Source organism: Thamnophis sirtalis, unplaced genomic scaffold, assembly GCF_051295495.1.
Source record: "Thamnophis sirtalis isolate CommonGarterSnake01/CBP01778 unplaced genomic scaffold, rThaSir2_p1.2 scaffold_5, whole genome shotgun sequence".
Taxonomy (NCBI): Eukaryota; Metazoa; Chordata; class Lepidosauria; order Squamata; family Natricidae; genus Thamnophis; species Thamnophis sirtalis.
Window position 1 is genome coordinate 119128823 of NW_028261385.1, and position 20334 is coordinate 119149156.

The following is a 20334-nucleotide window of genomic DNA, read 5'->3' on the forward strand; positions in this document are numbered from 1 at the left end:
CAGTTGAATATTATTTATTAACTAAATTTTTACAGTTGCCCATAACCATCTTAAGGGGACTCTGGGTGATATACAAGCAAATACATAAATTGACTAAGGACTATTGCAGAAAAAATACTGTTGTTTAAAATGTTAAGTAGAATTACATTTCTTAATTAAAGCAAAAGAGGAAAAAAAAGTTATAAACAGAAACAGAACTTGAAGACAAAAAATAGGAAAAAGCATAAGAAATAAATGTCTTAAATTAAAAAAACACTTTGTTTTTCATGATTTCCCTACTATTCTTCCCTATCAGGATTTACATTTCATGAGATTATAGATCATTTCCATTTATCTTCTAAATAACACATGAAATGTATACAGTACTGAATTCTATTGTTAAATTTTGCCTCTGTCAAACTGAAGACATATAGATGATGGATGGATGGATGGATGGATGGATGGATGGATGGATGGATAGGTGAATATAAGTGGATAGATGTTATATGATAGATGGATAGATGAATATAGGTGGATAGATGTTACATGATAGATGTAGCTAGCTAGATATAGATATATAGGTACATTTTATAACTGATACATATATTGTAATATAAGTAATGTATATATTGTCATATCAGCGTAACACAGCACAGGTCTTGTACGGCATGGGAGTGGAGGTAAATCCAACAATTGGAGTCAGGTCCAGATCATCTTTAAATGTTCCTGGGGGTGGCTGGAAGGTAAATTTCTGCAAGAGGCTGGTGAAGAAGAGGAAGAGCTCCATTTTGGCAAGGGTCTCACCTGCACAGATTCTTCGACCTAGAAGAAAACAATGAGGGTTTATTGTTTTTTTAAAACTATTTCACAGGTTTTCTCAATGTCCTATGGCTATGGAAAGATCAGCACATAAGTACATAATGACAGATCAAAGATATTGATAGAAGTACAGGGTGGGGCATAACCTTTTCCTAGGGGGTCACAGCAACACTTGTAATAACAACACAAATAATTCATACACCATTCGAAAGCCCATCAAAAACTGAGTTTATTGACACGATTTAATAGTCAGTATGACCACCATTAGCCCTTCAAACAGCATTCAAACGAGGTGGATAAGAACACAACAAATCTTCAAACAGTTCCGTTCGATTTTCCAGATTTTTCAACACAGTTTCCAAATTCATTCTCAAAGTTTCAACCAAAACAAATTTAACATTTAATAGCTCATTCAATTCAGTTTTTTATGGGCTTTAAAATGAGGTGTCGATATTCGGTTGAAACTTTGAGAATGAATTTGGAAACTGTGTTGAAAAATCTGGAAAATCGAACGGAACTGTTTGAATATTTGTTGTGTTCTTATCCACCTCGTTTGAATGCTGTTCGAAGGGCTAATGGTGGTCATACTGACTATTAAATCGTGTCAATAAACTCAGTTTTTGATGGGCTTTCGAATGGTGTATGAATTATTTGTGTTGTTATTACAAGTGTTGCTGTGACCCCCTAGGAAAAGGTTATGCCCCGCCCTGTAAAATGCTTTAAAGAAATGGAGACAATCTTCGACTTACAATGGTTTGTTCAGTGACTGTTCAAAGTTACAGCACTGCAAAAAGTGACTTGTGACCATTTTCACACTTACGACCATTGTAGTCTCCCCATGATTATGAGATCAAAATTTAGATATTAATGTTGTTTTCATGTGATCACCTTTTGTGACCTTCTAGTAAGCAAAGTCAATGGGGAGGTCAGATTCATTTAATAACCATGTTGCTATCTTAACTACTGCAATGATTCACTTAACTATGGCAAGAAAGATTGTAAAATGGAGCAAAAGTCTCTTAAAACTGTCTTGCTTAGCAACATAAATTTTGGGTTCAATTGTGGTTGTAAATTGAGGACTACCTGCATTTTTCAAACCACTAAATAGCAGCAGATTTCTGAATTTGAGGACAATGTCAAAAAATATGGGAAATCAATGCCAACAAATGCAGTAATGCCCCTCTTTTAACTATGACAGAACTAGGTATCACATTTTATTTATTGGTCCTGCAGAAGGAAAACAGGCATTTGTTTGTGATTGTGATTCCAGAGGAGGACAATTAATATACAGTATTATGGAGCAAGGTGATATCTCAGATATATATTCCCAACAAAATATATGTTGGGATGAGTGAGTTATTGCTCAATTGGACATAACCCAAAAGAACTTTACATGGAAGATTTTAGGTCTCTCCAGGGCAACCCTTCTGCTTATCTAATTCTCTTTGGGGGAAATTTAGTTCTTGGAATAGAGAAAACTTCAGAGAAAGTCTTCTTAAAAAGGATTCTATTAACTATCCTATTGTGGTATATTTGTCTATATTTTCATTCTGGTGCCATTACAGGTAATATTTGATATACAAAGGTCCATTTACTAACCTTTTGAACTTACAATGGCACTATGAAAAAGTGAAAATTTTTCACACTTATTACCAATGCAGGTTCTTCATGATCACATGATCAAAAGAGTCTAAGATGACTCGAGCTCAACATGGTCAGATGGGGGCAGCCTTCTCGCCACCGCCAACTCACTGCTGCCATCTGTTTGCAGGACATCTAAACACCCAAAATTTGCTGCAGGGATAATTCGCTCAAGGTGTTGGATGAAAAGCTGGAGGGATGAGCGAGCAGGCTGTCCAAGGGGGGAGAGGGGTAGTGATAGGTGGAGAGTAGAGTTGGAGGCAATGGAGTGCAGGCAAAGGCAGGGGGTGGGGTGTCAAAATGGGAAGCCCCCACCACCCTACAACTTTTTTTTAAATGCCACATTGCTTAATGTTTGAGGGTGTCTTGCTCTGAAAATAAGGGCAGCTTTGGGAAGCAATGGGATTGGGATGTCAGCTAAAATGATTTGATTTGAGTTGTATTCAAATCCTTACCCATCAAACAGCTTGCAAAGTTTGCAGCTACATTTAGCTGTGGTCTGAAGCATCACAGAAATGGGGCTGCATGGACAGGTCAGTTTGGAGTCCATACTGGGGAAAAAACCCTCTTCCCAACAATTCTCTTCTCACAGGATTGGTATCGGCTTTGGAGGGAACATTTTGTGCTCTGCCATATTGGTATGACCATATTGGTATAAAAGCTTAAGAAAATCTAATAAAAACGCTTCGCGCTAAAAAGACCCAAAGTTTGTGTCTGTCTGAAGGCCCCAACCAGCCAGGAAGGCTGAAAGACAAGATCATCCTGGACAGAGGCAGAGATGGTGATATTAAGCACAGCAGGAATAACAGTAACTCATGCAGAGAATTGAGGATATCCACTGGCAGACTCTGGAATCAACATACAAGTCTGTCAAGCCTGGCCACACATGTTGTCCATGAGGTGCAAACTTTGTCAAAATAAGGTCCCTGAGATCAAGCTTTTATCAGTTGTTTTCTTTTCAAACAAGGCATTAAGGGTTGCCTTTTACGGAACCTAATCTATGACATCAGAGAATCTCACCTGCAGAAAATGGCATGAATGCATCCCTCTTCACAAATTTTCCTTCAGAGTCAAGAAAATGTTCAGGGTAGAATTTATATGGTTTCTCCCACTGAGATTCATCATGGAGCACAGAGCTCAGCAAGGGAATGACATAGCTGCCCTATAAAAAGAAAAGATAAAGGATGATATGAAAAGAAGTATGTCCAAATAATGCATGATTATAAAAATTAATACATGGATTTTGTAAAGTTTTGTAAAGTGTTTATTGAGAAGTGAACAATGGTCCTGGAGCAATATTTTATATTCAAAAAATAATATACATATACATATACATACATACCTACACACACACACACACACACACACACACACACACCATCTCTATTTTTCCACACAGCAAACGCACCTCAGTTTTAAACTTCACTTTTTTTTTGCTTTTGACTTACCCATTTAATTAATCATCTGGTTGTATACTGATTTGTTTTACAAACACACCCCTTGCTAGACTCTAAATGTAATTTTTTAAAACCTCTTTTTACTGCTTTGCTTCGGAGTTATGAAACAGTTCCGCTTTTGCTGCATGGAAACAAATGGCTCAAAAACTTTATTTTTAGTAGTAAAATGATTTGATTTATATTTGCATCATATTTCTACTGCAAGGATTTTGCATTTTACTAGTTGCTATCTGATATTTTTGTATATATCTTTAATCAATCAATCAATCTTTATTGATTAGCCCTTGGGCCATACTAAGTTCCAACGACAAAAACTACAATTGAAAATGAGATTGAAATAAACCACAGTTTAAAATGTAAATGGAATAAAATACAATATAAAATATAAACCTACCATGTTCTGCTGCACCAACTTTGTCCTTATTTCCATCAACTTTACAGTAAATTTGGCAATCCATTTCACCAACTGCAAATTAGTACCTAACAAACAATGTTGCAAAAAGCGCTCTTTAGACTTAGGGGATCCTACCTAACTGGTGTTCCCTCAAATCTGAGTACAGGGGGCAATCAAAAATTACGTGGGACATTGTTTCGACTTCCCCCGTCCATCCAAGATAAACAGACTCTTTCACTTGCAGGGATCCCCTTATACCTGCCCTAAAGCATGTTTGTTTGAAGTTGGTCCAATCTCAATTTGGAAAAAAATCTCCTTATGACGGGAGATAAAGGCGAAGTTAAATATTTTTCTATTTTAAAAATGTGTTTGTTTACTGATAACCAGGGGCAAACTTTTGCTGCTATCACCTGTGCAATGTCTGATTGTGCACTTATGTCCTTAAATCTCTGTGCAATCCAAGTTCTGATCTGCCTAAGATCGTGCTGCTGCCAGTTTAAAGGAATACTAAAGCTTCAAAGTTCTTGATAGCCAATTATTTTTATTACTTGAGATAATCTGCTCCATTAGCGCTACCTTTACTAACCTCCCTTCCTCCATCACGATTATTCTTAGCCAGTAATAAACGGTCTTCGACATGGCCCATGTGCCAATCGCATGTACTCCCAATTCTGCCCTCACTATGCATGCTGGGGTTCCAGGGGACACTGCCAAGATTCTCCTCAAGAACTTATTTTGAGGATTTCCAACCCAGGCAATTTAACTAACCCCCATATTTCTGCCCCATAGGTAAGTACTGGTTCAATTTTCACCTGAAAGACCTTTAACACTGGGGTTAATAAAAATGGAGTTTCCTCTAAGATAAGTTTATTTAATTGGGCCGTCTGAGCCAGGGCCTTCTGAGCTCCGGCTTTTACATGTTTATTCCATTTACCATTTGTCCAGAACATATCTTTAATCTTTCTTGTTCTTTAAAAAAAAATTGAAATTTTCATTTTCTTTTCTATTTACTCTCTATTCTGAGAAATATTATCTTAATTTTTCTCATGGTCATTTTTTTATGGCTCATCTACTTCTTTTGTCCTTGAGAGGAATTGCCTATGTTTTGTTGTCAAAGTCCAAGTATAAACAAAATTTGGATTATATTAAAAATGAAAACAATAAAGAGAAGGAGCTTTGTTTGAGAATTGTAGGCTCTTGGGAGAAGGCTAAAAAGGGAGATGAATTTAAAATGAATTGACAGATGGCAATATGGATCAGCAAAGAACTGGGCTTTATTAAAAAAAATGATGGAGATTGTGGATTAGATGTATTATATTCAATCAAAAGACAACTGTTAAGAGATGTTGTGTTCAACTTGTACAAAACCCTTCTGAACAGGGATATTCACAACAGAGATTTATGACTTTGGGGAATGAGATGCAATTGTTTGTGTAAATCCCAGATAATTTAAAGAAAAAAAATATTATTGAAAATCAATATTTGATCCTGGACGGAACAGAGTGTGCAGTGTTTCATGGTAGATTCAAAGTTTTTGTGAACTTTCTGTGTGTAAAATGCAATAATAGATTGTTAACAGAGGCTTTGAAATTAGTTTTGTCCAATGGCTTACCTGTTGATTATTTTTTTTACAGTAAATAGATATGTCTAATTATTTAAGGAAATAGAACTTTAGAAATTTATAAATTGTAGACCTGTTTTGCAAGGGGGAAACTAAGACTATAAGAAGTCATCACTAGATTCCCCTATTGGATAATTTCCAACCTGTGCCCAATCTTCCCTTTTGGAGAAAGGTGGTTGAGCAGCAGCTCCATAGGTTTCTGAGTGAAACAGATTATCTAGATTCTTACCAGTCAGGATTTAGGTATATGGGAAAGAAACAGCATTGATTGCACTTTTTGATGATTTTTGGATGAAGCAGGATGGGGGTAGTGCACCAATTCTTGCTCTACTTGACTTCTTAGTGGTCTTCGATACCATCAACCATGATATCCTTCTCAAGCAGTTTTGAAGAAGTGCAGGGGGCTCTGTGCTATCCTGGTTCACTTCCTTCCTCTGTGGCTGCTCTCAGTTGGTGTTAATAGGAAGTGAGAGTTTCAGCCCTCATTCACTGCTTGTGGGGTCCTGTTGACTCGGTACTCTCTCTGCTTCTGCTTAACATCTAATGAAGCCATTGGGTGAGATCACCTGTCACTATGGATTGAGATATCCTTAATATGCTGATGATACTCATCTGAATGTCTCAGCCCGTGGTGAGTGAAGTCACAACTCTCACAGTCTCTTAGGGCCTGGATGGGGGAGCAATGGGTTAAAACTGAAACTTGGCAAGACAGAGTGACTCTGGATTTGGGGTTCCATGGAAAATTGCCACCTTTGGTCTTGGATAAGATGGCAGTGCCACATACAGATCCAGTGATAATCTGGGGGTTACTCTATTGACTCATGATTCCTGCTTGAAAAGCAAGTGGCAGTCATGGCCAGGAGGACTTTTGCACATCTGCAGATTGTGCACCATTTACGCCTCTTCCTAGACCAACAATTCCTCTCATGGTCACTCATGTCCTAGTCACATCCTGCCTTGACTATTATATCTGGAAGCTCCTGTTGGTCCAAAATGCAGTACGCCATGTCAGTTTAAGCTTATCTCAGTGTGCACATGTGTTACCTCTGCTGTGGGAGCTGCATTGGTTGCTGATTTGCTTGGGACCAGGTTATCTGAGGGATCATCTCTTGCTGATTACATCCACCCGATCCACTAGAATGGGGAGCAAGGAATGTTGTGAGTTCCCTCCCCTAAGGAGTTACATTGGAAGGACCCAGAAGTATGGGCTTCTCTGCAGTGGCTCCCTCCCTCTGGAACATCATCCCTGCAGAAATTAGACTGGCCACCAGTTTGGTAATCTTTCAGAGGTGCATGAAAACTTGGTTTTGCCAGCGGGCCTGGGGAACACAGAGTGGAAGGGAGCCCATCAAATGCCTTATTTAATTGTGTGCTGTTGCTGGAGTGGGGTCATTGTTTTTATTTTTATTTTTTTTCTATGTTGTATTTTTATTGATTGCAAGTTGCCTAGAGTTACCGTAAGTGAATAGGCAGCTATATAAATTTTCTGAATAAAAAAAAAATAAGTTGTGTTTTATTATATTGAAACACTTTTTCTTACACTTATGGAATCAAATTTCAGGCCCCAAACCAATATTCAAGGCTCGCAGGAGACAAGGAGGGGCTATAAAGCAGTAAACTAAGAGAGGGCAAAATGAAAGAATGAAACAAGGGAAGAAAATATCTCTCATATATCAAGATGCAGGGCAGTTTGGGATTGCCAGATGCCAAAGAAAATCATCCCCCATTGGCATTTAGAGAGAGATCTATGGAAATTGTTCTAATAATATAATAGTTTCCAGCTTTATAACTTGATTTAGCCAATTTCATTTATTTAAGGTCTGCTTTTTTCTACCATGTTGTACACGAAAGCCAAGCACCTACTGTATGTAATACATTGATTTTAGACTGATCACCTTGGGGATGAAGAAGCCTTTTAAAGTTGTATCCATGGAGGTTGAATGTGGCAAATTGGATGGAACAATATCAGCAAACCTTTGAATTTCATGAATTACAGCATCAGTGTAAGGCATTTTGGCTCGGTGGTCTGTCCTTGGTTGGATATCACCAATCTCTTTTGCAATTTCTTCTTGAACTTTTCCTAGGAAAAAAAAATGATCAGGATGATTCCTTTTTTGAATTTCATTTTAAATGATAGTTAATGCATAAATTTTAAATCTGAATGAAAACAATAGTCACTGCCTGTAATCCTTGGATTAAGGCCCTTCAGACAGTCACTCTTGCATTATTTACAAATGGACTACTGTAGTCTGCTGTATATTTGGAAGTCTTGCAGGCCACTCAATCATTGTATCCAGCCAGGAATTTGGCAACATAGATAGTGATTAGCAGTCCTTGTTATTTCCATGTGAGCCCTGTGGACCAATTTAGTTAGATACTGAATGCAAATCAAATGCTGGTGAGATTGCCCAAGTGAATCCATCAATTAATGGCATTTAGGGGAACTCAGGAAGCATGCCTTCTTTAAACTGATGCCTGCCGTCTGGAAAGGTACCACCCAGATCCAGATTGCTGGCACTCTGATGTTATTGCTGTCACTTTGAAGTAAATCTATAAACTGGATAAAACCAGGTATCAGCATTCCAAATATCATCCAAACCTAAATCAAGGCAAATCTCTTCAAAAAGTTCCAATTTATTAATGGAGACATGTTGGTACATCTGTTGCAAACCCAAATCTGAACTTCCTGGGGTTTCCACCCAGTTGAAAGTTAATGATCTTCCTCCCACACCCACAGATTCATCACATGGTCCAATCTTCCTCTGCCACACTGACATCTCCACCCATCTAGTTCTGGTCAGGTGCTGAGGTGCGGAGACAAAAGATGACCTTGGGCTTTTGGGAAGGAATGTTCTGTTTTGACAACAACACATTCTACAATTCTACTCCTTACTATTCCCCCTCCTAATTTCTACTAATGAAACAGCATAATAAAGAAATAGAGAGTGAGTGTGTGGGAGGCCAAAGATTCTGAAAGGAACCTCTCTTCAAAAGAGAAACATTTCCTAAAAAGAGAATAACATAAAAGTTAACATAACACGTTTAACCACTCCTTCTCCCCCCAGGGAGACACTTTGGCTTATCGGAAAACTTCTCATGGAATTGTTTCACTAACTTATCCGCTTTTAGGTCCCAACTTTTCACCCAAGTAGCTTCGGACAAAGGGTCACCCTTCCAATGCACTAGATACTGTAAGCAACCCCCATACAGCCTGGAATCTAATATTTTTTTCACCTCATAATGTGTTTCCCCTTCTACCACTCCTGGAAGAGGGGGGGCTTGGGTGGATGGTCTTATGCTGGACCCAATAACTAGTTTCAGCAAGCTACAATGAAATATTGGGTAAATTTTCCCTAGAATTCTGGATAGACTTGAGTCGAACTGTACCTGGATTAATTATCTTCTCTATTGGGAATGGACCTTGGGCCCAATTTCTTACTAGGCATTCTTAATCTTATATATTTGGTAGATAAAGAAACTTTGTTCCTCAAACGAAAGGGGGATTGGAGTGAGCGGTGTTTTATCAGCTTGTTTCTTGTAGGCTTTTTCCTCATCTGCTAGAGCTTTCTTCGTATTTTCCCATCCCTTCTTTAGTGTGTCCATCCATTCATTCAGAGACATGGAGGAGGGGGGTTCTCTAGGCAGCTTAGGCAAGAGAACAAATCCCATGCCACTGGTAATCTGGAAAGGAGTTAATCTCGTGGACTGCATTGTTGTACATCACTTTGGCGAAGGGTAGCAAGTCTGACCAGTTGTCTTGCTGATCTTCCACGTAACAGTGGATGTATTGTTCCACCATCGCATTGGTCCTCTCACTGCGCCATTCATATTTAGATGAAATGCTGAGCTGAGTCCTTGTGTGGACCCAATGGATCTCAGGAACTCTCTCCAGAATTTGGTGGTGAACTGAACTCCATGGTCTGAAATGATCCTCTTGGCCACCCCATGTAGGCGATAAATGTGTTTCACAAACATTTTTGCTACTTTCTTTGCGGACGGCAGCCCTGAACAAGCGATGAAATGCGCCTGCTTGGAAACCAAATCAATAATTGTCCAGATTACTTTATTTCCATTGCTGTCTGGGAGTTCGATGATGAAGTCCATTGCGATCTCTTCCCATGGTCGGCTAGGGCCAGCCACTCGTTGCAGTAGTCCAGAGGGCTTCCCCGGTTGTGTTTTCATCATTGCGCAAGTAGCATAGCTTCTTATATAGTCTTCCACCTCTGATTTCATCTTTGGCCACCAAAATTGACATCTGGTGAGGTGGAGTGTATTTAGGAATCCAAAGTGACCTCCTAGTTTCCCATCATGACTTCACTGTAAAACTTGCAGTCTCAACCCCGCAGGGATGTACAGTTTTTACCCCTTCCAGGCTAAGCCACCATTCATCATTAGGATGTCATTGTTGTTGAACCAGGGGTCTGTCGGGAGCGCCGCTTTCAGTCGTCAGCTTGTCCTAGCTTCGGGTAGTGATCTGGGCTACTGGTTAGTGGGAGGAAGAAATGATGGGTTGAACAACTTCTTCCTTCTTATTGTCGTACTGCGGTTTCCTCGGCAAAGCATCTGCCAACAGGTTGTTTCCTGCGGGGATGTGTTTAATTTCAAATTTGAACCTTTGGAAATATTGTGCCCAGCGGACTTGTTTGGGGGGCTTTGAGGGCTTTGAGGTTTTTATGATCAGTCCAGACCTCGAATGGTATATCCCCTGCTTCCAGAAAGTTTCTTCAGGTGAGCATGCTCCACCTGATCGTGAATGCCTCTTTCTCCCAAATGGCCTACCTCCTTTCAGTAGTGGTGAGTTTCTTGGAGATGTAAGCGCACGGCAAGAGGTGGTCCCCTTTATTCTTTTGCAGTAGCACCCAGGTATTGCTACATCACTGGCATCCGTCTGGATTATGAATAGTTGTTCAGGGTCAGAGTGCTGCAGTATGGGCTCTTGGCAAAAAGTCGTTTTAACTTCTCAAAGGCTTTTTGACAATCCATAGTTCACTTTAGTGGTTGGTTTGCTTTTGGTTTTGTTGGGGAAGGTCCTGTTTTTAATAGCTCAGTCAATGGGAGGGCAATTTCAGTGAAAGTCAGAATGAACTGCCTATAGAAATTGGCAAATCCAAGGAAGCTCTGTAGTTGTCTGTGAGTACTTGGAGGTTTCCAGTCTAACACCGCTTTCACTTTTCCTGGATCCATTTCTACCCCCTCATTGGAGATATGATAATCCAGGTAATCTAGCGAGGTCTTGTGGAACTCACACTTGCCATACCAGCTTCACATGGTCTTCTAGGGTCTCAGAGAAGATCAAGATGTCATTGAGATAAACAAGTACTCCACAGTACAGGTGCTCCTGCAGCATCTCATTTATGTACTGCATTAAGACTGTGGGTGCTCCTTGTAGCACAAAAGGCATGACTTTGTACTGGAAACTGCCAAGGGAAGTGTTAAAAGCGGTCTTCCACTCATCCCCTTTTCTGATCCGTATGTAGTAATATGCCTCTCTCAAGTCCAGCTTGGTGAAGATCTTACCTTTAGCCAAGTGGTTCACCATATCTTTCATGAGGGAAAGGGATACGTGTTCTTTTTGCATACTGCATTCAAAGCTCACAGATCAATACAGAGATGAACCCCACCATCTTTCTTTTCTCTGAAGAGCCCTGGGGCCACTACTTTCAACTTCCCTTTCCCCAGCTCCAAGCATGGTGACGTCACCACAGGAAAAACTAGGTACTAATATCACTCTAAAAAGCCTTAGTAAGCCCGCACCTGGAGTACTGCATCCAGTTTTGGTCACCACACTATAAAAAAGATGTTGAGACTTTAGAAATAGTGCAGAGAAGAGCAACCAAGATGATTAGGGGATGGAAGCTAAAACATATGATAAACAGTTGGAAGCATGGCTAGTGTAGTGAAGAGAATGACCAGGGGAGACGTGAGAGGCTGCCACTGAAAGGAGGGAATCAAGCTATTTTCCAAAGCACCTGAAGGCCGGACAAGAAATAATGGATGGAAACTGATCAAGGAAGGATTCAACCTAGAAATAAGGAGAAATTTTCTGACAGCGAGAACAATCAACCAATGGAACAGCTTGTTTTCAGAAGTTGTAGGAGCTTCATCACTGGAAACTTTCAAGAAGAGATTGAACTGACATTTGTCAGAAATGGTGTAGGGTCTCCTGCTTGGGTGGGAGGTTGAACTAGATAACCTACAAGGTCCTTTCCAACTCTGTTAATCTGTTGTTCAGAAAACTACTGAAGATCTGGCTTTTCTCTTGACTTTATGAAAGGCTGCAGTTAGTGCCCTAGTTTTTTGGTTTTTCTAGCTCTCAGGCCATTTTTCTTTCTTTCTTTGTAAACTATAAGCAATTCCAAACAGACATGTGATCCCAAAATTGCTCAATAAAAGCAATATTGAAAATAAATATTTGGAGAACTGGTGCTAAGCCATGAAGGAACTTTGTTACATATTGAGGAACAAAGCAAATTTATATAGGAAAGAACATCACAAAGATACAAGAAAAAATTATATATGACAGAACTAAAATAAAGATACAGAAAATATTATTAATGGTAGTTTTAAAAATGATATCATCCAGGGTCTTCTCCATTTGAAAAACAATTTAATTCTTGGTTCATCTCTTTCCCTTTGTTCAAGTAATATTCCAGATGCCAACAATTCTTTTTCAGTCATTATTATATATTTATTGCAAGTCAATGAAATGAAAGTGCTTACTCTGAATTTCTGGGTACTTCATCATTAGGAGTATCGCCCAGCGCAGAGTGTTTGCCGTTGTGTCTGTACCAGCAGCAAATAAATCATCTACAAGACCTATAAGATTTTCATTATGGAAATATCCACCATGTGTCATCTTCATATTCTCCTGAAGTGTATAAAGAAAATATTAGTAAGGAAACTCAACCTAACCAAATAATGCATATTCCTAAAATCTCAGATGACATGTGTCTACCTGAAAAATTATAGTTGCCCCAATACTACTGGATTTCTAGAAGAAAAACTCTAAAATCAAAATTTAATTGCATATAAAGAGAAATGATTGGCACAAAGGAATTGCCCGCTCCTATCCCCACTTGGAGCCACTCTTCCAGAAAGAGATCAATATTTAAGACATTTTTAATGGAGAGGGAAAACAATCTGGGTGAAGTTTTAAGTAGCTGCAGTTTAGGAAATGAAGTAATGAAGAGCAAATGATTAAAATTGCTTTAGAAATTTGTTTCCTTCCATATTTTGAAAACAAGGATCTTAGCAAGTAATTTACATGGAAGCATATTTTTAAAATATATATTTAAAAAATCAATAATTATAAACACCTATAACATATACCATTACCTGTTTTTGCCGAACAAGAAATGATTCAATAAAATTTCTCTGGTCATTTTCATCAAGATCTCGGAGATATTCTATGAAGGTAGTCTTTATGAATTCTTGGAGCTCTTTTTCATTTTTCATTATTTTTTTATAAGCACCCAAAAGGAACCCTAACTTGGGGAACAAATTGTATAGCTGAAAGAATGATAAAAGAAAACGCATGTTATCGAAGTGAATACTTTGAATTCCTGACATGGACATCTCAAACATTGTTCCCAAAATCTACAAACCAAACAAAACCTCCAATACTATGCAAGCTCACATGATTGAATAAGCTTTGGATAATCAATATTGCTAATTCACTAAGCCCCAAATCTCATGGACTAGACAGGTTTTGGGAGAGGAAGTGCTTATTTTCTACCACAACATGTGGATTCCCAAACAAGGAAGAATGATGAATAAAAGAAACTCAGCCAAAGTTCTAAACAAGAGAGCTATTTAATACATGTAAAGTTGTGTAGTAGTGTAAAGAGTAAAAGAACGATGGAAAGGTATTTGTAATGAAGTTTCCCATTTCTCTAAGTTCACAAGTCTTTGCAAGGAATGGGGAGGAAATGATGAAGCATGCATCATGAAAGGTCATGATGCTAAAAGTCATTTTCATACTTGAATGAGATGTTTACATACAACTATGTAAGGGTAGGATTTGAATCCTGATGTCATCATGTTCATATTGCCTTTGGATGAAATTTTGCTACAGATGTCCATGGGAAGTAACATGCTCTGCTTCTCAATAAAGCTTGAACGACACACATTCTGCTACCTGTTTTTTGCGACTTTTTTAAATAAAAAAATTGTTTACCGTCACAGAAGGGCTTCCCAAAAGCTGAACATTTTCCTTTGTTATCTTCAGTAGTCGCAAAAATGTGGCATCTTCATATTCATAACGTTTCCCAAGTAGAATACAAACTATGATGTTGGAAACAGCAGCACTCAGAATAGTTGTGACGTCAAAGGGTTTTCCTAGGCGAAAACAATAGATCAAAAACTAAAAACTAAATGTTTTACGGCATTTATATTCAAAATCAGCTTGCTTAAATGGAGCATTTATCATAGAAAACTATAGTTAATGCTGGAAGTTTTAAAGTATTTAGATTTAAAATATGCAAAGGGTAATTAAGGGTAATTAAAGGGTAATTCAGTTCCTCAGAGGCAGAATTGCAATATCTGACCATACCTCAGTGATGTTTTCTTTGCATCTATGGAATTCCTTGAGGATAAAATATTTGGCAAAGTTATTTCTCATTAAATGATTGCAGTTTTAAAGATCAAATAGCTACTAAGCTTCATAAAATGAAGGAAGGAAAAGTAGGTATATTATGTAGGAGGAAATTATAATAGATCTCAATGCAGCTACTTATGGTTGCATCTAACCAATTGTTTCCAAGGGCAGAACAGAATGATTAAGATATACTGCAGTCAATTCCCACTCTCAAATCTCTGAACACAACAGCCAAAATACAATTCACTCAGAATGTTACAGAAGGAAAAGACTAGATTTCTAACCCTGGAAGGCAGATGCCTATAATTTGATTCATATGTATTGCTTAATAAGCTAGATGATCTTATGCCTTTCTTTATTCCAACTGATATACTGAAAAGCAAAAGGCACAATGAGTTTGTAGATATGTAGACATACCCCACAAATACAAACTCATTTGGCAATTAGATGAAGAACTTTTAGTTTCCTAGATCAGAGGTCTGTGGGGGGAGGGGAGCTGCATGTACGCTCATGCACTCATCCGCCACTTGAGCAGCCCAGTTCCAAAGGGGTGGGGACCCCTGTTCTGGATTATTTTTATTTTATCACAGGCACTTATCTCTTTTTCCTCAACTCAATATTATCCATATCATTTCTGGTTTGTAAAAATGCAAAGAACCTGCATAAAATGCCAATGATGCGAATTTTGTCTAGGTATTGAAGAAGTGTTATTGATTAGAGACTGTCATGTTACACTGAATTAACTATTCAAGTTCTATGGAACCATTTTGCCATCCATAAGTTACATTTCTGTAAATATACTTAGCATATATTGGAGAAGAAAACATATTTATAGGGACAAAACAATGGGTTTAAGAATTGTTTGAAGGAAGGTACTTCCCAACACGCTCTTTGTTCATTTGATATAATCTGCAGAAATTATTTTCTTTTCTACATTTATCCCAGAATATGTCCCATTACATAATACCGACCCACCTGCATAAGTCTCCATTGTCTTTGTTAAGAAACTGCATTCTTCTGTGATTTTGTCTTCAATGGTTCTCTTGCCCATTCCATAATCCCGTAATGTGGTTAATGTAAACCGCCGCATCATTTTCCAGTTCTCACCACTAGCAGCAGCAAGACCTGGAGAGAAAAAGGATAAGATAGTGAAAGATAATTTATCAACTGTCTATCATCTATCACAACTCATTCTTGTTTCACAACTTCATTAAAACATGCTCTGTTAATTTGATTAAGCATTCCATCCATTCTGTCCAGGGACATGCAGGGGAGGTGGAGTGAGTCACCCACTCTTTAGCCAGACCAAAGAACAGACATCAATGTACAGTTTTAAATCTGACAAACCTAAATGAAATGCCCCATGAGGAACAGGAATAGAAAAAATGTATTAAGGGAGAGAAAATGGCAAAAACATTGCACAGAAAAAGGTATGTATCACTATGTACAGATAGCTCTCAACATATAACCACAGAGGAGCCCTACATTTCTGTTGCTAAGTAAGGCAATTGTTAAGTGAGTTTTGCCCCATGTTATAACCTTTCTTGCCACTGTAGTTAAATGAATCAGTGCAGTTGTTAAGTTATTAACACAATCATGATTACTGAAACGGGCTTGCCCGTTGACTTTGCTTGTCACAAAAAGTGATCACATAACCCTGGGACATTGCAACTGTCATAAACAAATGTCAGTTGCCAAGCACTTGACTTTTGATCAGGTGACCATTGGTTGTAAGTATGAAAAATGATCATAAGTCACTTTTTCAGTGCCATTGTAGTTTCTAATGGTCACTTAACAAATTGTAAGTGAAGGATTATGTACATAGGAGCAGACAAAGACATACCTTTTACTGGAATTCCTCCTATCCCTCATCCTCAAATTTGCAAATAAGCAGAATCAAACATGGTGATGAGAGTAGTATGCAAGACTCATGGGCTTGGTACAATATTGACACAGCTTTTTTACCACTGGTTAACTCCATTGGCATTAAGGGACAAGTCATGGTGGCATTAAAATGATTTTAGTTAGATTTTCATCCTGGTTGGAATTGCAGAAGCTATGTCACTCACCTGACGTTCTTTTGATGAAAACCTCAAATGAAAAGTTTTACATCACACTCATCATACAAGGTTTGTCAACTACAATGCACAATGAAATAACTCACCATATCCTTTCACTGCATCTTCAAAAATGGGGATGATAGGCCTATCTGCAAATGTATCAGCCTGGTTCGCTAGAGCTTCTTTCACTGTCTCATAGCCAGTCAGCACCACCATTTCTTGGAATCCCAGTTTGATGCGAAAAATGGGACCATATACTTTTGACCACTGGAATTCAACAGATGAAAAACAAAGAGGCCATTTTGATCAATAATTATATGTACATATGTAGAATAAGTTTAAGAAACTATGAGTCAATATTCAAAGGCAGAGATGACATTTCCTTTTTCTGTTCTATTGAGAATTGAGATGGTAACCCACCACTGTTGTAGATGGATTTTAGCTTTTTGGCAAAAGCAAGCAATAGGTGAAGCTTGGAAAATCAATTGAGCACCTGGTTGCTAAGAAGATGTGCTCCCCAGGGCTGTGTGTGCTCTTCGTTGTTTTTCTCTCTCTGCACAAATGACTACATCTCTAAGGACCCCTCTGTTAAAGTACTGAAGTTTGTAGTCATTAATCTTTTTTGAGATGCTGATGAGTCTGCATATAGACGGGAGGTTGAACAATTAGTACCACTGGAACAATATGGAGCTAAACATTCTTTAAACTGTGGAGATGAGAGTGAATTTTAGGAAGAGCCCTCCTACTCTACTATTTCTTACTATATTTGACAGCACAGTATCAGCAGTAGGTTTTGGATTCTATAATCTCCCAAGGTTTGAAATAGACACTTAATATCAGAACCATCATTAAAAAAGGCACAACAAAGAATGTTCTTCCTGTGTCAACTTAGAAAGTTCAGACCAAGAGCTGTTGATGCAGTTCTACAGAGGAATTATTGAGTCTGTCATCTGTACTTCGATAACTGTCTGGTTTGGTATAGCAATTAAACAGGGAAAGTATACTGTCCAATGGATAGTTAGAATTGCAGAAAAAAACAATTGCAACCAGCCTTACTTCCATAGAAGATCTGTATGTTGCTGAGATCAGAAGGAGAAAATATCTACAGGCCCCTCACATCCTGGACATAAATTATTTCAACTCCCTCCCTCAGGAAATCATTATAGAGCATTGCATCGCAAAACAACTAGACACAGGGGCAGTTTTTTTTCCTCGGGCTATGACACTGCTGAATACCTAATCCTCTCAGTATTGTTTTATGTCTAAGTATATTTACCCATGCAGTATTATTATTATCATTCCCATCTTCCCTACTGCCCCTCTTATTTATATCATTATGATTATTACTCTCTTGCTTTACATGCACATTGAGAGCTTCTGCACTGCAAACAAATTCCTTGTGTGTCTGACTGCATTTCTCCAAATAAAGTATTGCATTCTATGCTATGCTATGCATTCTATTCTATTCTATTCTATTCTACCCTACTCTATTCCATAGAAGTTGACTAGTCTATAAATTGTTCACTCTCTTCCTTTAAATAGTGAATCTCTGACCACCAACACAGTGTTTTTTTTTTCCTTTGAGGAAGTCTGACCTACTTTTCTTCTTGGCATTGTACATTTGGCAGAGTTTTTTCTTCAAGTGTCTACATGCTTGCTTTCTGAGTAGGATATGAAATCAATTACTCAGATCCCGAGAGGGAAGGCATTATATTTTTCTTTGGGGGAGGGGGGTTAGCCTTTAGTGTGACATGCTACTAAAAGGCTCTTGCCTTTTCTTTTAATCTTACTTACTGTGTTCTGTTTACATAGAAACTCCTTTAATAGGAGTTTGTTATGTTTATCATGTTTACCACTGAAACTCAGTGTCTCTGGAATTTTAGTGGCTTGCCTTGCCTCTAGAGGCTTCACTTTTTCCTCAAGTAATCTAATTTATGGCAAGTGTAATTTGAGTCCTCCGTCTTCATGGTAATGATGCTTGCAAAAGAGGTACACTTATATTCCTCAGTTTTGTGCTGGACATAAGAGTAGAATTTCACAAAAGAGAAGCTGAGCCTCCAACATGTTGCGGAAGAGATCACATAAAAACTTTCCAATGGTGCCTCTAGTGGTTTTTGAAAGTGCTCATAAAAATTCCTTAAGGACAGAACTTAAAATATGTTCTTAAAAACAAATCTGATAATCAGGAATTCTACCCTTCTTCCCTTTATAAACAGCTGTAAGAAAATTTTGTTTGTGGTATTGTAAACTGCAGCAATAGATTTAATGACTTCTGCTTAAAGTGCAAACATAGGAATGCCTCTAAGTACATATCGGTATCAAGCCATTCAGTTTAAGAGCATTTACATTTCCCCACAAGTCCCTGGGGGTTTGAACATAAAATATTTAAATGTATTCAGCTAGATCTCCAGTTTTTGAACATTTTACATACAGTATACACCATCAGGGAGATTTACCCGACCACGTTACCAGGATTTGGTCCTATCCCAATAAGGTTTGGCCATTAACAGAAAAAGGGACTTGTTAATGATCAGGTTTTACCTCTATCATTGTTTGGTGAGGCCTCTTCAGATCCATCATGTGCAGATTTCCCAAAATAGGTATAGTCCTGGGTCCTGGAGGGAGATTGTGGGAGCTGTTATTCCTGTTCTTTTTCAAAAGGAACATAATTGCAAAAATAAATAGTAGTAAAGTTAAAATTGCTCCGATCCAATCCATTTCCTTTTAATAAGCAGTCTTCAGTAACAGTTATAAGGAATTTTGAAAACTGAAATGATTCCAGCATGTATTTGAAAGCAATGCAGTAGGCAGAGCCCAGCTTCTCTTTCTACTGAATCCTCAGGCTGCTCTGTTCAATAAACAACTTTTGAACTCTTCCCTTGTTTTTTTTTCCAACAGGAATTTGATCTTTTCCTGGCACGTGTTACACAAATAGTGCAATCTACAAGAACGTACCAAACCAGATTCACATATTTGTACTACAGCTTTTTAGATGTATATAAATCTGTCTGTCAGCCCAGTGGCAGTTAAGGACATACTTTTCATTTAGTTCACTGAACTAAAGAGAAGAGAGGCTCTCTTTAGTTCAGTGCCTCTTGTTCTCAGTCCTTGATTCTGTTCTCTGTTCTGTTCTCTTTGATTGATACAGTTCAAGTTCTATTCAAAACAAGAGAGACTTTCTACCTCAAGTCTACCTCAAAACAGTCCTCTTGGCAAATGGCTGTGGTTCACAAAACAGTAATGGGTGAATTAAAAGCTACATCATTTTACTTTCTTTGTTTAATTGATTTCCACACATTCCCACAATATGTATAACATACCTATGAGTTCTCATTAATAATTATTATATCCTTGAATTTCTTCATATGTGGAGGTAGAATGGAAATGAATGTACTAACTTTGTCCCATTCTTGTTGTGTTTTGGATACACAGAAAGCAATCACTGAAGGAAAGCAGATTGTAAAAAGGAGGTGAAACTTACCTATGCTTCTCTCCTTGTATTTAGACATGACTCAATTTAATGACATATGAAGAGGACTGCATATCCATTATGCTATCTTTATTTATTTTTATTATATTTTTGTATTTCTTATATCTTAATTATTTCTATAAACAACTCACACTGACAAACAGTGCTCCTTCCTCCTCTGGTTTTCCCCACAACACCCTGTGAATTGGGTTAGGCTGAGAGAGAGAGTGACTAATCCCAAAATTGTTTAAAGTGTGTTTTAAAATGGAAGTTTATGCAAAGATTCCAAATTCTGAAG

At 38.1% G+C, this 20334-nt stretch overlaps 1 protein-coding gene across 2 annotated transcripts; it reads right to left on the bottom strand.

The window, feature by feature from the left end:
• Positions 1-19417, bottom strand: LOC106550010 (cytochrome P450 2K1-like). 2 transcript variants are annotated; one of them, XR_015696793.1, is made up of 10 exons: positions 19109-19417; positions 16672-16834; positions 15483-15632; positions 14088-14248; positions 13247-13420; positions 12632-12779; positions 7807-7991; positions 3460-3601; positions 511-801; positions 1-460 (listed from the first exon to the last, which is right to left on the bottom strand). XR_015696793.1 is itself a non-coding variant. In XM_014067786.2 (9 exons), the coding sequence occupies exons 1-9, from the start codon at positions 19283-19285 to the stop codon at positions 617-619; spliced, it is 1485 nt and encodes a 494-aa protein (XP_013923261.2). In that variant the 5' UTR covers positions 19286-19417; the 3' UTR covers positions 467-616. The 2 variants fall into 2 exon arrangements, 1 of the variants encoding a protein (XP_013923261.2); XM_014067786.2 differs by lacking the exon at positions 1-460 and having other exon boundaries at positions 467-801.
• Positions 19418-20334: the final 917 nt, after the last annotated feature.

What these genes read in the sequence shown, in the direction of transcription:
- LOC106550010 (XM_014067786.2), bottom strand. Translation starts at nt 19,285, where the DNA reads ATGGATTGGATCGGAGCAATTTTAACTTTACTACTATTTATTTTTGCA. An exon ending in TTCTTGTTCGGCAAAAACAG is followed by an intron (nt 12,780 to 13,246) that starts GTAATGGTATAT and finishes TATACACTTCAG; the next exon opens with GAGAATATGAAGATGACACA. An exon ending in GAAGTACCCAGAAATTCAGA is followed by an intron (nt 7,992 to 12,631) that starts GTAAGCACTTTC and finishes TTTTTTTCCTAG; the next exon opens with GAAAAGTTCAAGAAGAAATT.